Source organism: Amborella trichopoda, chromosome 11 (assembly GCF_054954075.1).
Source record: "Amborella trichopoda isolate Santa Cruz 75 chromosome 11, AtrichopodaSantaCruz75HAP2 v2.0, whole genome shotgun sequence".
In the NCBI taxonomy this organism is placed as follows: domain Eukaryota; kingdom Viridiplantae; phylum Streptophyta; class Magnoliopsida; order Amborellales; family Amborellaceae; genus Amborella; species Amborella trichopoda.
This window is the reverse complement of record NC_142346.1, coordinates 42,623,946-42,640,979: the sequence shown is the minus strand read 5'-3', so window position 1 is coordinate 42,640,979 and position 17,034 is coordinate 42,623,946. Positions and strand designations below refer to the sequence as shown.

General features: G+C 36.3%; 1 protein-coding gene across 1 annotated transcript; it reads left to right on the top strand.

Annotated features, from left to right (window-relative positions):
• The first annotated feature begins 497 nt into the window (after nucleotides 1–497).
• Nucleotides 498–16,953, top strand: LOC18448255 (sequence-specific DNA binding transcription factor). The gene is made up of 5 exons (XM_006858334.4): nucleotides 498–727; nucleotides 969–1,098; nucleotides 7,111–7,311; nucleotides 15,581–15,748; nucleotides 16,260–16,953. Exons 1-5 carry the CDS (start codon nucleotides 594–596, stop codon nucleotides 16,704–16,706), a joined length of 1,080 nt encoding a protein of 359 aa, XP_006858396.1. The 5' UTR covers nucleotides 498–593; the 3' UTR covers nucleotides 16,707–16,953.
• Nucleotides 16,954–17,034: the final 81 nt, after the last annotated feature.

Genomic DNA, 17,034 nt, shown 5'->3' with positions numbered 1-17,034 from the left:
ACCCATCTTTTGTCTCCGACTTTATAGAGCAAAACTAATTTATTATGTTATTTTAGTTTGCCGATATATTATTAGAAAAATTATTTCATGCTACAAGGACTACATTCTACATTTACAGCCTCCGATGTATAAGACATGCATCTTAAAGATAGATGCAAATAGGTAGCCCATCTAAAAAAATTGAAACTAAACTGTCCAAATAACTTTTTAATAGAATTATTTTTTTAAATTTATTTATTTAATATTTATAGTCATGATCCTATGTTTGTCTAAATAAATTTTTAATAGAATTATTATTTTTAATTTTTAAATTTATTTATTTAATATTTATAGTCATGATCCCATGTTAGAGATATGACCAAAAATCCATCTGACAAAAAGATTTATAAGAGGTGACTCATTTCGTGTCCATTATATTATTCCCCCATTTAAATCAACCGAAAAACGAAAAAAAGTAAAACGCAATCAGGCATCTTCTCCTGCCATAACACAATTTGTGCGACTTGAGCTCTACTTGCTTCTCGCACGTCCCCTAATTCACAAGGAAGTGGGTTTTAGAGTTTTTAAACTTTAGGGTTTAAAGAGAGAGAGAGATGTCGAAGACACTTGTTCAGCCCATTGGGCAGAAGAGGCTCACCAATGTTGCGGTTGTTCGCCTGAAGAAACATGGCATGCGATTCGAGATTGCTTGCTACAAGAACAAAGTTCTCTCATGGCGTTCTGGAGTGTAACCATCTCTCTCTCTTCGTTTGTAGTCAGAAGCTGAAAGTTTCATATAAACGTTTCGATAATAAATCGCAATTTTGTATAGTGCTCACGTATTTTGAATCCTAAACCTGTTTTTGGCACATTTTTATCTGTTTTTATTCTAAGTTTGTTGGTTTATCTTGGAAAAATTTCAATTTTTTGTGATTGACTTTGTTTCGATAATAAATTGCGGTAAAGTGATATACTTTTCTTCGATGTAGAGAGAAAGACTTGGATGAAGTATTGCAATCACAAACTGTGTATTCCAATGTTTCGAAAGGAGTTCTTGCGAAGTCCAAGGAATTGATTATGGCTTTTGGAAGTGATGATCATTCCAAAATATGCTTGGAGGTCAGTTTGATTATTCGTTTGTCGTAAATTCTTGAAATTTCAGTTTGGTTTTTGCTAGATTATTACTGTGATAGACCATGTATTCATTTGGAACCTAAGTTCAAATAACCGATCTACTCAGCCCTTGAGGAAATCAGATTAGTCATCATTCTAGTGCTGCTTGCTTTTGATATTGTTTATGCCAATTAAATCGCCAGTGTGCTATCCGTGTTGTGAAAATTAGATTGCTATTATTTCTTGTTCTTATAACTTTGTGGCATGCTAATTCATATATTTGTTAGAGTACTTTATAATGTTTTTTACATGTTTCCGTTGCAAAAATTAGGGTTTTATTTTGCTATTTTGATTTGATTACTGGAGATTAATTCTAATTTGTTCATAGTATTAATATTAAATTGCTGATTATCTATTCATTGATCTCAGGGGAGAAATGTCTTATAGCATTTTAACATAATTTCTTGTCCTTGGTGTGGAACTTGAAACCATCATTTGATTTTCATTGGGTGTGAAAAATGGGGGGCTGCCCTTAAATGAAATTAGTTGGTTGGATATTCTCAGTCATATTGGAAACCAAATACTGTTGGTTTTGAACAATCCTTTGAAAATTTGATCTGACTAAGTAGTTGGAACAGTTAATCTAGAATGTTTCCCTAGGTAGTCCAGTTAGCCAAGCAAGAGGCTGGAAGCGTATGCTTGTGGGTAGTCCCGTTAGCAAAGAAAGAGGCTGGAAACTTATGCTTGCTTATAAAGAGAGCTCAACTGGGAGGCTGACGAATCTGCTGGGTGCTGCTTTGCCAGCCAATAGCTAAGCTAACTCAGCAGTTCTCCGGGCTCCTATGCTAGTATATAGTGAAGTAGCTGGCTTTGCTATCAGGCAGAGAAGTAAAGTGAAAGATTTGCTGCTCCCATGGGAGCATACTGTGCATTTTCTCCCTTGGATAAAATTCGAGCTTGGAATAGTTTTTTAGCCCCAAATTTTGGGGATGTAACCTCTAGAACCTAGTAAGCAGCATTGAAGGAAAAATAAATAAATATATAAGTTGCACTCTCTATGTGCCTTAAAAAAAAAAGTCCCCAGATTGAACAAGAACTGTTCTATTTTTGGAAGCCAAGATTGAGGCTTCAAGAACTCAAAATCTTTTTTTTTTGTTGAAAACTATCATCTGATGATATTTAGATAGACCCAAGATTTTCGGACTCCCAAGTAGCTCTTTTTCCCGAAAACCTTAAAATAGCCATTTGATTATCCAGTTCACATTGCATTGGTTGGTTCCTTTTTACCATTGCATGAGCATTTTGTGTCTGTTTGTGTTTGTAGTGACGATCTTTGCTATTCATTAACACCACATGAATTAATGTATAAGTTCTTAAGTTTTATATTGCAATGTTAAATTATATTTCGCACCTTGAGGGTCCATTTGGGTACAGGTATTTACATTACAGGGAAATAAATTTCAAGGAGATATGCTATTTACAGTGTTTGGGTACGCACATAGTAGGTAGGAAATGAAACACATTAGCTAAGATTTCCCTAAATATCATGAAATCTATTACCTGTCCCCATTAGCTGAAAAATGTATTACGAGATTGACAGGTAATATAAACACAATGGACCTACTAGAACATATAAAATACACCTCATAAATTTGAGGTCTGCATAAAAGAGTGACTCTCTTTCAAAAACTTCTCCCATTTTCCTCTTGCGATCCAAGATTCAAGACTTGTGATCGCTCATATTGTCTTTCACAGGGCATTGATCTTCGCCCTTAAAACGCCCTGATTTTTCCTCTCTTGCAAAACGTCAACTACCTATTCCCCTTCAAACCCTGGTCTCCTCCTGCAAAACCGTAGCATTTGCGTGCATCAAAGAACCAGCAGCAAGCTGTCCGATGCACTCCCAAATTCCAATAATATCCCGATGCTTCCCACAAATGGCAAAGAGAGTGATTCCCTATAATATCCTAATTGGCTTTGGAATAGCAATTGAGGAACAAAAACAATTTTTGGGTTTAATGCCATTTCAATCAGGGAAATGTTCATCGTTTTCTCGATTATATATATTTCTAGCTTAAAACATTTAGAATATCTCTAATTTTGGGTATCTATGATTAAACCCTAATTTGAAGTATGTCTCGATATAGTGTGCTTTTTTTTTTTTTTGGGGGGGGTAATTTATGTAGTACTTACTCGGTGATATGGTGTTTGCTGAGTTAGATTTGGGATTAGGATTTTTATTGGCTGATTTTTTCTTTTTCAAATGTAATTCTAGAGTAAAGTGTCGTAATAGTAGGGTGGGAATTTTATTAGGTTATTACGAGTTTGCCTTGTTCTTATTTTTTCTGTGCAAATATAAATTTCCAGGGTAACTGTTGGCCAGTTACAAGTGTCAAATTTATTTAAAGTGGATATCTACTTTTTTAGAAATTTTTGTTAGGAGGCTTGGAATTTGTTGTTGTCTTTTTTTTTTTTTGGCTAATGTGTTGCACGAGTCTGCCTTCCTTTTGTAAGTGTTCTTTACAAATTTACAGAGTAAGTATTGGCGCTTTCTTCACTGTATCACATACATGTCTTCAAGACAATTGTTGTTATATGAGTATGAGAATTGTAATTATATTTCTATTTCGTTTCAATTGATATTTTATATTAAAAGAGGAAATATATTAAAACGTATATTAAAAAATCACATTACTATAGGTAAAATTTATGCAATATTTTCAAGCTAAAATGAGGATAATGCATTTCATAGATTTTTTTCAGACAGCCAAACAGCAACAATGTATTTCCCAGGTTGTGCTTGGATGCTTCCCAAACAACAAAAACTAATTTCCAGGTAATGCATTACGCCAGTAATACATAACACTTTTAATGTATTTCATAGACAATATATTTCCGAGTACCCAAACGGCCCCTTAGTAAATCTGTAAATTCATGGCCTGCATGGAAGTAATATACGACTTTCATGAAAGGAAAGATAGTTTGATGAACAGACTGTCCCTCACAACATGGTGGCTGGAGCCATTGCACCCCTATCTCCTTTTTGTGCACTGCTATTTCCACTGTCCAAGAATGAGAGCTGTTGATTATGAATCTGCTCTTTGTGTGCTGGAGTTTGCCCTCACCCTTGGTCAATGATAGGTGGAGTTTGTTTATCACGTTGCTTCAGATTGTCTTTTCTCTTGATCAACCTCCTTAAGGAAATTCTCAAGTATTAATAATGCAAAATGTCAATGGCATACCCTGGGCAGCTTGAGTCCCATTTGATTGCGCATCCCAATGACTTGGTCTAGGAGGTCCCTTATTACTATGAGCAAACTGGGATTCATCTATGTGATGGGAGGTGGAGATGGGGTTACTATGTCATAGATGGCTGGTAGCCACAAGTAGTTTGGGGTTGGTGATTGGACGTAGTGTGATTAGATGTGGGAACCATGTCACATATGGTTGGTAGGTGTAGGTGGCTTGGGGTTGGTGATTGAAGTGGGGTAATGTGAGGCGGCGTTATGGTGTGGTGTTTGAGTATCTGGATGGGTTGTTAGGACATATAACTACTTATACTAGTCAAGGGTTTAGTGTCAAACTCTCACTGGAGCGGTATCCTCATGATGCAGACTTCCAAGGATTGTAGAGTTGCTGGTTTTTTCTTTTATTAAATGGAGTTGTTGGGGTTCATGGGAGTGGGTTGTGGAACCTTGGGCACATAAGTTGTGGAAGTCGTCGCTTTTTTGTAAAGAGGAGTCCACGATTTTGGGTGGTTTACTCAAGGCAATGTTGAAAGAGAGTATTGGTAAGTATACTCTTCTTGTTCCGCACAGGTCGTGCCAGATGCAAGAAAATGTGTCGCTTCCAGACGTGCAAACGTGCAACTTTTTCGTTGCTTCCTTTTTCGTTGCAAACGTGCAACTTTTTCGTTGCAGCGTTGCTTCCTTTTTGTAACGAGATTCCTCATCAACATTGTAAAACGAGCTTGCATGTACATCACTTAGTAAGAGGTTGTATTGTCCTAGACCATCTAGTGCGTCTCCTAGATGAGGAACAATCAGTGGAAGCACGTGTCTTGTGCTCTTGTTTAAAGGTCATTAGAAACTGTAGATACATAAAATTGAGTATCCTCCAGGGCCTGGGTCGGATCCCACTGTGGATGGCTATGTAAGCCTCTGCATCAATGATGTGACTCAAACCTTCTGATACATTGGTAAACAGCAAAGGGGATGGTTTATTTCCTTGTCACAGTACAAAGATTTTCTAACGATGCCTCTTATGTAATCTATTCCCCAAGATAGAAGTCTAGATGGAGGAAGTGCACCTCCCTATCCATCCTCTTCAATCTCCATCTTACTCCAAAGTCTGTTCTCCACAAAATTAATTCCATAACTGCTCCAATACACAACTGCTAGGTCCTATTCTCCCTTCACTGGGATGCCTGGCTTCCCCTCATCGAATCAAACACTCAAAGGCTCCTAATGGGGATATAATGAGGGCCTACCATAGGCGTAACCTCAGAGTAAAGACTCCAGCTAGGATCTTACAGGAGTTCCCTTTGTTGCTGATTGGTTGACTGTCCTTGAAATTATAGAAGGCATAGTTACTGGGTCTACCTACCTAGGTGTCAATCCCGCTCCGGGATCTCGATCCAATGCTCTTGGATAGGGGTCTACTTAGAATCTCGATCCCAACTTTTAGGGATTGCTCCTAGCCACTTGAAGGGCCAACAAGAGGCCAAGAAGATGATTCATTTGGATGTTAGTTGCTATTATACTCGTTCTCTCAAATGCTTTTGGATGTTGTAAAATATAAAATTGCTTTTGGATATTGTTGAGTGTGAAATTGTAAATAAAGCAGATTTTTATGAACAAAGTATTAGCTCCCTTGTATTTTGTGGGATTATTGTTGCATAAACTACAAGGAATATAAAGTATTATTATTTATGAATAAAATAAAGTTTAATTGATAAAAATTAATTTTTATTGCACACCTCAAAGGAATATAAAGTATTATTATTTATGAATAAAATAAGGTTTAATTGATATTTTTTTTTTTTTTTATTTCCCACCTTTTATGTGGCCTTTTTTTATTATATTTTGTTGGGATTATATCATAGTTTTATTTTAGAAATTTTAATTTTAAAAGATATTTATTAATTAACAAATTGTACTGAATGTGCTACCAACCTAGGGAGTTTCTTGCATGTGTCGATCTATTGCTCCTATTCTTGCTCCGCGCCCCCCTCCTGCTCCAAGCTACTATGGTTCCCTGGTGATTTCAGACCACTCTGACTCTCAACACTCCGGGATTGTTGTGGTCCCATCAAAATTCAATTTGATGAATTGGGGTGGGGGCAGTATCCTTTTGGAGGGGAATTGTGGATGCCAAGGAATAACATGTCTGTGGTTGGTAAATTTTAATTTGTAAACCCCCAATATTCTATCCTCATCTTCACCCAACTAATCAACCGAACTTTGAACTATTCAATCAAAACTGTGTTTGAGACCCCTGCTTCACTGTCACCATGCGGGATGGTTTAAGTTCTTTTGTTTGTTATTTGTTTAGTAGTTTCCTCATGTGTTAATTCATATTGCTGTATATCTTACCTAAAGAATTTATGTTTTATGGAATTTCTATTAATCTAAATAATTAATTGAAGAATTTGCCATACTCCATGTTGTTCAGCCACAAATGCAAAGTTATTAATGATTTGGCAAAGGGAAATTTGGGGGCAAGTTATTAAACATGCTTCAATCAGTTTCAACACACACAAACTAGTAATTTGAGATTTGACTACTTCTAGTCCATGTTGGAAGTGTTACACGAATTAGAGACGAATGATTTGGAGTTCCGATATCCAAGTTAAAAGTATAAACTTTATCGATGTCTGTTCACATGGTTTCAGTTAAATGCATTTAGTTTCTTACTGTTTGCAAAGATTCACTGGATGAGTAAGCCCGTAAACTGCAGTGGAACTAAAATATATTTTGGGTACAGTTCATGTGTTGAGAGAGTTGTATGTTTTTTCAGATTCTGGAGAAAGGGGAGCTGCAAGTTGCAGGAAAGGAAAGGGAATCTCAATTATCGAGTCAGTTTCGAGATATTGCCACTATTGTTATGCAGAAAACAATAAACCAGGAAACACAACGCCCCTACACAATTAGTATGATTGAGAGGCTTATGCATGAAATACATTATGCTGTGGACCCTCATAATAGTTCAAAGAAGCAGGTTAATTTTCTGCTCTTGTGTTTTTTGTTTGTTTAACTCAATCCATTGTTCGAGATATGATATTGCAGATTGCATTTGTTTTAGGAAATTTCTAATATTTGAACATGTATTTTATTGCTGAACTGCATTGTTGTATTCTGCCAATATCTCCCTAATCGTATGGAACTTTGACCAGAAAAATTTAGATGTTGTTGTTGCATTGTTCTTGATTGATATCTCACCATCTTATTTTACTTCTTTAAAGTTTTTGAAAAAATATTAGTTGATGTTAAGTTTGAGGAAGACGTAGGAAAAAGAACATTCAAGCCCAATGATTGGGTAAAACGTAGATGTCTATGGCATTGTTTAAATAAATCATGGGGCAATGTGTGCTATATATACACAAGTATCCACGTGGGGGTAACAATACAAGTCAACATGCACATAGGTTACAACTAAAGGGTCCAAATATAGTAGGATACTATACAGAGGACCTTAGTCAACTTTGGTATAGATTGAGTTTCCAAGAATGTGAGGAGTCCCCTTAATGAACTTTTGTTCAGATTGAGTTTCCAAGATTGTGGGGATTCTTCATCAATGTGCCTTACCATCACACGCTCCAGCATAGGAATTTTCCTTAATATTAACAAGGCCATAATAGTCACCACAGTGGAAAGCTGCTTAGATCATTGCCCTTTTTTTCTTTTGGTGGTTCACTGTATATCATTAAATTTGGGGAAGATGGATGAAAGAATCCATAAAGGATGTACAAAAATGTATAAACAAAAAGACCAAAAATGTATAACATGCAGGCCTGGATATTTGGTTACTAAATCATATTCATGTACGTTGTAACTTTGTAGAGGCCCATATTATACAAGCTTGGTATGAGAAATCTTAATACAAGAATTGCTTTCATATCGTTATGTAATCTCTATGGACCTAAGGATTGCGGTCATTAATTGGTGTGAGGTGCGCATGGATGATGACCTAGCAATAATTTTATTTTGTACAAAACTGATGGCACTTATTTTATCAGTTTTTAAAGTGGAACCATATGGCAATTAAAGAGAGGTTTGTTTAATCCCGTTTGAGTGTTGGTCCAGTTGTCAAAAACTTGTTCAAATCAATTTAGACTAGGCGAGTAGCTTGGCCAGGACAGGGTACCTAAGTGTACAATGTACAGTACTCATGCGACATACTCCCCGAATATTGACTCACCCGAGTTTCACAATATACTCGGATGATTGACTATAGTACTCACCCGAGAATTCTAGGCTTATCAGTTTAAAGGGGTAGGAGGAAATATGGCCCCCTTCTTACTCTTTGTATTCTTTCATTTTAATTCTAGGGTCAGGGATTTGAGCACAAATTGAGTCCTTATAAAGATTTAGCCTGATTCATCCATTAGAGACATTAGATTTAAGATAAAAAATCACATATGGATTTTTTAGATCGAATATTTTTGGCAAGGGTTTCATTAAATTAGAAAAGTTGTGATTGCTTCAGAAGTTTTGTGATTTGTTCACGAGTCGATTTGTTCACAAGCTCTGGTCGATCTTTTGATGAAATTTGAATTCTAAGCCTATTTTTGGTTCTTATCCATTTATAGGCTTGGTTTTCACAAAAAGACAAAATATTAGGATCGGAGATATTTGAAATTTCAATTTACTATTCATCCAAAATTTTCAAGAACTCCGTTCTCCTAGATCCGAACTTGAAACTTGAAAATAGTTTGGTGGTTTTGATTTTGATTGTCTAAGGAAGCTTTGACAAAGATTGGAGACTTCGATTCACACAGAGCATGAAGATTGAAAATTCGGGTAAATTTTGTTTTCTCAATTTAGATTCATATTTTTAATTTGTGTTCTACTAAAACTACTCTAATATTTATGTTAGAGCATTTATAAAAATGAGCAAGATTCTTTTTTATGTTAGAGCATTTTATAAATTTTAATATGTATGATTGATAAGATATAAATTATAACATATTTATACATGTATTATATTTGTATATATTGGGTTGGGTCGACCGAACTTGATCTGATGAGGTCTAGAATGGATCCCGATCCGTATTGGATCCAAGTCAAATGGACCCGGACCCAACCCACCTCGTTTAGTATCCAGGTCCACACTTGGAGCCATGTCAGCTCGACTTATCGGGTTGACCCATTTGACACCTCTACTCCTTACTCCCAATTCATTTTCAATCATGTTTTAGGGGAGTTTGATTGATTAAAGTGCTAAATGTTTTGCTTTTTCATGATGTTTGGGTTTTCATATCATAAATTGGCATAGCCTTCTATCTGCAGCGGCATTCTTCGCCTTCTCAACTCTCTTAGGTTTATACCGTCATGATTCTATATATGGTGTAACATGTCATCTAGGGTAGAGGGTTGGGATGTTTCTAGCTCCCTAGTTTTAATTACTTTGAATCTTGTCTTATTGTGGAGTTCTGAGTCATACGAATATCAATAAAAACTCTAATAGCAAATGTAATTGTCTTAGTTGTAGGATGACATAGCATTTTTTTTTTCTTTTTATTGCATCACAAAGAGAAACACTGCATGTTTCATATTTGTTTATTCTGATCTGCTTCTTTCATTCGCTCTTAATGTAAGCCACTTTGCTATGGAAGTTTTTGTTAGTATTTTTTTTTCACTCCACTTTGGTCTTATTTAGTGATACATAAAATTTGCCACTTTGCTATGGAATATTTTGTTATTATTATTATTTTTCACTCCACTTTGATCTTATTTAGTGATACATAAATTTTTTGGTTTCAATTATTGAAAGATTCAGACAGAAAACAGTAAGTTTTTGTTGATATTGGGCCAAAGCTGTGAGGGTACTGGCTGCATTGTCTCCTAAAATCTATGTTGCTTGGCATATCTTTTGGTAGAGTCTCTTGCCAAAGAGTCTCTTAATTAAACATTGCCCTGTTACAAGTGCCATAATTTATTGGGTTTGTTTGTTTTCTTGCTGCGTGTAAATGAGCAATCCAAGTTTTTTCTAGAGCTGCTAAATGTATTTATTATTATTGTTATTATTTTTTGTATATGTTAACATTGTATTAAAGTAAAAAAGGAGTTACATTTTCCCAAAAAATTCGCTATCACAAGCTTAAGCTCTATATACGAATACTCCCAAAGGGGTGCAGAAAGAACTCGTGAAAGAACTATGCAATGGCCTTTCTTACAAAAAATTACAATAACATAACATTAAGGGCCATAAAAAATGAGCCATCAAAAAAAATCTGCGAATTATCCATGCATGCTGTGTCCTTAGCGAGGGTATCAGTTTCCTGGTTTGATTCCTGCCAAATATGCTTCCATCTGACGTGCATATCCTTGCAAAGGTGATTGATTTCATCAAAAATGTGAGCTAGAGTCCATGGGAAGGGAGAAATTTTAGACGCCCAACCAATAACATTCTTTGTGTTACCCTCAATGACAATTGGGGTATGCCTAAAGGGGAGTAATAGCCTAACCCCTTCCAGTAAAGCGAGAGCTTCAACGGTCCTGGAGGCGGCATGTCCAATAGTCTTGGAAGTAGAAGCGATAATGGCACCAGTGTGGTCCCTGATAAGTGAGCCAATTCCCGATGGACTGGGGTTACTCAGAGAACGGCCATCAAAGTTGAGTCTAAGGTGTCCCGTGTCGGGGGGTCTCCAAACGGGAGCCCGAGGAGTACGATTAGGGCTGCTAAGTGTATTTATTGTAAAAAAGAAAATTCATTTATCTTCCTTTTGGCAAAAAATGTAAGCAAGTTGTCTCTCTAAATTCAATAGATGTTTTGCACCCAAGTAATGCACTTCTATGTTTCATTTTGGATACTTGATACACAGAAAAAGGCTGTGACACTGATTTTTTTCCCTTTGGAAAATGCTGAACTTCTCTTAAATTGATCTGATTTCAAATGAGTTGTTACATATCTGATGAAAATTTTAATTGAGATTTGAATTCCATTGGAGGGCGACAAAATTGACACTGTCTAATCTAGGACTTGTATCTGTTTAATGATGTTGGCACATAACAGTGTAATGACAGTTGCTAGTAATCTCTGTTCATACAAGTTTTGAACAATGCTTTTTTCCTCAGCCCTATTGACATATATTTGTGTCATTTGTTCGCTATTGCCATTTTAATGCACTCTTTGCATGTTTGAAGTAGGACGTGGTCTCACTGATCTCGGTTAAATTTTATACCAAGTCCATAAATATTGATAAATGAAGTGAGGATCAGATCGGTTTAAGGGAAAGGGATCGGGACATCGGTGGCTCGGGGGCAAGTGCCTCAGCATAATGTCCCAGTCTCCATTCCCACTGTTACCCCACTGCAAGGGGCAAAAAAAGGATCAAACTGGTTCGGTTATCTGTTCTATAGAAGTTGGAACTATGACTTTTAAGGTTTTCATGTCCCTTTATGCCATGAAGATCAACAAACTGAGGCTATTTTCCTACTTAGGCAACTGATTTAGAAGTTTAGAGCAAAGGGAAAAGACCCCCATATGGTCTAAAATTTATTGATCTAGAGAAAGCTTATGATAAAGTACCTCGAGATTTGATTTGGCGGGAGTTGGAAAAGAAAGGGGTCTCCAGACGCTACATCGACTTGGTGAGAGATATGTATGATGGAGTGCTAACTACTGTTCGAACAACTAGTAGAGAGACAAGTGAGTTTTCAGTAACAATAGGTCTGTATCACGGGTTAGCATTGAACCTGTACCTCTTTGTTTTTGTTATGGACGACTTAACTAAGTATCTACAGGATGCGGTACCTGGTGCATGTTGTTCGTAAATGATATAGTTTTGATTGATGAAACCTGAAACAACGTCAACACAAAGTTAGAACTTAGGAGGGATGCTCTAGAATCCAAAGGTTTTAAAATTAGCCGGACTTAGACAGAGTATATGAAATGTAAGTTTAGTAAAAATAGGAGTAGAGACGAGGAAGTAATTAAGATTGACAGTCAAGAAGTACAAAAAAGACCACACTTTCGATATCTTGAGTGGGTAATTCAGGAAAATGGAGAGATTGAGGAAGATTTCGCACACAAAATTAGAGCTGAGTGGGCGAAGTGGAAATGTGCAACTAGAATTTTATGTAATCGTTGCATACAAACAAAATTGAAGGGCAAGTTCTATAGGACAGCTATGAGACCAGCTTTGCTCTATGAGGCGGAATGTTGGGCAGACATAAAATAGTATACCCATAGAATGAGTGTAGTGATATGAGGATGTTGAGATGGATGAGTGGCAAGAGAAGAAGGGATAGAATTTTGAATTGAATCCATTCGGGAAAATTTAAGTGTGGCACCAATCAGAGATAAGATGACAAAGAATAAACTTCGGTGGGCTAGCCATGTGTGGCGCCGACTCAGTACAACACCTGTTAGGAGGTGCAAGTTGGTTTAAGTGAAAGGATTGAAAAAGGTAAGGGGTAAGCCCAAAAGGATGTCGTTGAAAGTAGTCCGAAAATATATGAGGACTTATAGCCTCACTGATGGTATGGCACTTAATAGAGTAGATTGGTGGACTAGGATTCGTGTAGCCGACCCCAAACAATTGGGAAAAGGCTATGATGATCATGATGAAGGTTTTCATGTCCCTTAATCAAGGAATTTTTTTTAGTACATGGGTTCACAAGTTATTTTTTTCCTTTTTGGATTAGAAATTTGTAAAGTTTTATCAATTGAACAAAATAGTTATGTCCCACCATATCGTACAAACGAGCTTTCCATGACTCGCCCAAGTCCATTCAGTCTTGGGCGAGTTACTCAGACTTGCCCTATTGGCCAGGCCAAGTAGGGGCGAGTTCCATGGCAACTTTCCCCACCACCCTTAGAAATGTAGTAAAAAAAAAAAAAATATATATATATATATATATATATAAGAAAAGAAAACAATGTAGAAGAAAATGGGAAACACCACTATATTTGTTAGAAATAAGTTTTTAAATGACTTTGGTAGTTTTTAAAATGATTTGAGAACTTCATATTATTTCCCTTTTTTAAATTTTTTCTGAAATATTCAAAGTCTAAATCAAAATTTTCAATAATCCCTATTTTGTATATCTTTTTCATCTTTTTAGTTTTTTAATTCTCTATATTACCTCTTTCTTCTTCTTTTTTTTCTTATTTTAACAACTTTTATTTTTTTTTAACATTTTCTCTTTACCTTTTTCTGGTTGTATGTGACTCGGCTGAATCCACCCAAACTTGGCCAAGTTACTTGGCTCGTGCCTTGACCGAGATGAGTTTCTGAACCTTTATAGAAACATACGAGTGACAAGATTGGAGAGGCTTCACTTGCTTGACAAAGGAAGTGTTTTGCTTACTTGGATAGTCTCGGCTCTGAAGCAGAAAAATAGAAACTTGGAAAACTCATGTTGGCTGTATCAAGCTTAAATTTTAATGTGAAGGAAAATCCTAGCTCATTTGGTCCTCTGGTATTCAAGATACTTTGGTATTCAAACCATGTTTTATGTTTTATACATTTGTAAAGGTGCTTGAGGGAAATAATCTATCAACTATTTTTCTGGATTGAAATTGATTCAGCTACTATTCTTGTTCGGTGAGATTGGGCAATGGCTTGAAAGCTAAGGTTGTTACCTTTCTTTCTGTATATTTTGGTTAGTGTTAGGTGTTACCTTTCAAAAGAACAAGGAAAAGGTTAGACTGTTGACAGTGGCATCACCACATCAGTGGCTTGAATACCACATCAACCAAACTGTGTGTGTGTACACACACACATACACATATATTGCCATGGCCGATACCAAGCTGGGCATATGCCGATCCCAAGCCCGAGAAAGGATTGTTGTGTTAGGTTGGTTGCCAGTATAAAACTTTTGCCACATCTATTTGTATTAAGCCTCGACCAATGGCTGAACAGGATTCGTGTCGCCAACTCCAAGTAGTTGGGATAAGGCCCAGATCATGATGATGATGATTCTTATTTTTTAACAAAAGTTAATTTTCCGAAAATTTACTAACCAAAATTGATTATCAATATAAAAGAGGAAGATTTAATCAGAGAGGTCTTTAATTTGTAGTGGAGTAATAGGATGTGCACCAGACAATTTGCCGTTGGAAATAAGACCCTGCTCTTAACCTGATCCAGTTTTTAAATGAGATGTGAATACTATTGAGGAATTAGTACCTTGTTTTGTTTACATAATGAAGGACATGCTTGATGCTTTTCACTGTTCCAGCAAACAAAGATGAGTGTTCCAGCAAACAAATCTGATAGAGAAAGAAGAGCGCTAGCCAACACAAGCCAAATCACACATGAAAAGAAAGGAAGAGAAAAGAGATATTGATGAAATACACAAGGGAGAACAGGAGAACAGGCATATGCACGTAAGTCACAAAAGAAAAAGAAGAAAGAGAAACAAATGAAGTGCCTGACAGACGGAAACATGTGCCAGAGAAGCAAACACGAGAATAGCAAAACACAAAGAAAGTAGGAAAGCATAGTAGGTATAGGGAATCATAGCATTCTCTGATAACTGTGATTGCACCCTCACCCCCAACCCCCCCAAAAAAAGAGGTTCAGCAATGATATCAACTCAGTGCAGGAGCCAAGTTTGTAGCCATAAGGGCAACCAACTTGAAATTGGTTTGCAAATTGTTTCTCGATCGAGTATATCTCATTTAATATCTTAGGCCCATAATTTTTTCCCTATTCAGTTTCTTATGAATTAATCTTATGTACTTATTTTTATTGGTATAAAGGATTGAGGGGATTGTATCTAATTTTTTATTTGAATTGAATCATCTTAAGGTTTTCATGCACCATACTCGTAAAAGACAAGTTTTGTTAGAAACAAAGTATGGAAGTTCTTTTCCATTTGAAATAGTAAATTTACAAGAATCCTGACAGACCTCCCTAAGACTCGCTTTCAAGCATTGTTTATTTGGGTAGTAGCCTTGAGATAACTTTTATGCGAAATCTAGACAATTATGGTTGCCTTTTTGGGTTTACATTCACAAAATTGCAACCATTTTGTGCCTTGGCATATATTAGTAATAAAATGTCGAGTCTGAAACACTTCTCTGAACAAAGCATATATCTACTTATGCTAACATTCTTGTTGTTTACCAATAAAGATAAAAAAAGAAATATAAGGTAGTGCTGGTGGTTTTATTCATTGTTCTTTACTTATATTTGCACTCTTATTTCTGAATGAAATCAGTTCACCAATAAAGAAATTGAAAGGTCTTGCTGGTGTTTTTATTCATTGCTTTGCACTGAATGATATTGTGATTTTTCCGCGATCTCTTGCAGGCTTTAGAAGTTATCCGGGAACTTCAGAAGCACTTTCCTATAAAAAGGTCACCCATGAGACTTCAATTAACTGTCCCTGAGAAGAATGCACCTCCTCTTATCGAAAAGCTCAGTACATGGAATGCTCACATTGTTTCAAGAGAAGATTCAGGAAATCAGCTCACCTTGGTATGCATACAGTAAAAAAGATGAATCCTGATTTACATAAATGGGTGATAAAAATTATTAAATACTTGGCTAAAAAGTGATTCTAAACTCTGAACACGTGATTTTCTCCCTATGGGGTAATCTTCATCATCCTTCCATAAAAAAGTTTTGGACATAAATTATCCGTCTTGTAATTTACAACGATTCTTGTGATAATTTGTCAGTGTCACTTTGTGAAAAATAAGGAAAAGCACACTTAATATGCATTGATCTGTGACACATTGTTGAGTGGTGACACCACCTTAAGGAGGCACTAAATGTATAACCATGCATTTATGCCTATGTCTTACATATCATTTGCAAAGTGACTTTGACAAATGAACCTACTCAAAACAATTTAAAGCGGGGGATGTGGGTAATGCTCAATTCTTTTTGAAGTAAACCACTTAGAGAGGTCAGTAAAGTCAATATCCTTGTGTATTCGTGAGAGAGAATTGATTTTAACTAGTGCTCTGTATGTCATGTACTCCAGGTTTGTGAAATGGATCCTGGTTTCTTCCGAGATTGTGATAGCTTAGTGAGAAATTGCCAGGGACGATTAGAAATACTTGCTGTTTCAGTTCATTTTGAGGGGGATGCCCATGTTGATAATTATGATGACCAAGATAAGGCCACCCTGAGTTCCACAAAGGAGAGTGATTCTCCTTCTTCACTGACTGAAAGATTGCAGCAACATGCCATATCTGAGAGGCCAGCCTCTAGAGAGAAGAGCGAAGATCAGGTGAAGCAACAAAGGTGTGGTACTTGTAATGCTTTCGTTGGAGATTCAAAGCAGTACAGAGACCACTTCAAGAGTGAGTGGCACAAGCATAATCTCAGGCGCAAGACAAGGCAACTCCCCCCTCTAACTAAGGAGGAATGTGAGACCGACGTGGAAGTAGGAGACCCCAATTCAGATCTAAAGGATTACTCCTTTTAATGTGACAATTGACGCTTACAAATAGCAAAGTGTTGATGAAGAAATGGGTATTCATAATATTTTTCCTGTATATTTATGCATGAGTGCATGCATTATTTGGAAAATGTTCACATGCATGTGCGTGTACACATGCATATATTTGTTTTGCATGCATGTGTATTGAAGAGAAGTTGGCACAAGAGGTTTTGCTTGCAGTGCTATAAGATTGACTTAGATAATAATAGAGTTTTCATTTTTTTTTTTTTAATTTCAATTTTCCCTTTCAAGCCTGTGGAATATAGTGGCATTGTGAAAATTACAAATTGATTTGATGGTAAATTGTTTTTTA

Bases quoted from the DNA above. Each gene is read 5' to 3' on its own strand.
- LOC18448255 (XM_006858334.4), top strand. From the start codon at position 594: ATGTCGAAGACACTTGTTCAGCCCATTGGGCAGAAGAGGCTCACCAAT. The intron at 728-968 runs GTAACCATCTCT...TCTTCGATGTAG, and splicing joins CTCTCATGGCGTTCTGGAGT to AGAGAAAGACTTGGATGAAG. The intron at 15,749-16,259 runs GTATGCATACAG...CATGTACTCCAG, and splicing joins CAGGAAATCAGCTCACCTTG to GTTTGTGAAATGGATCCTGG.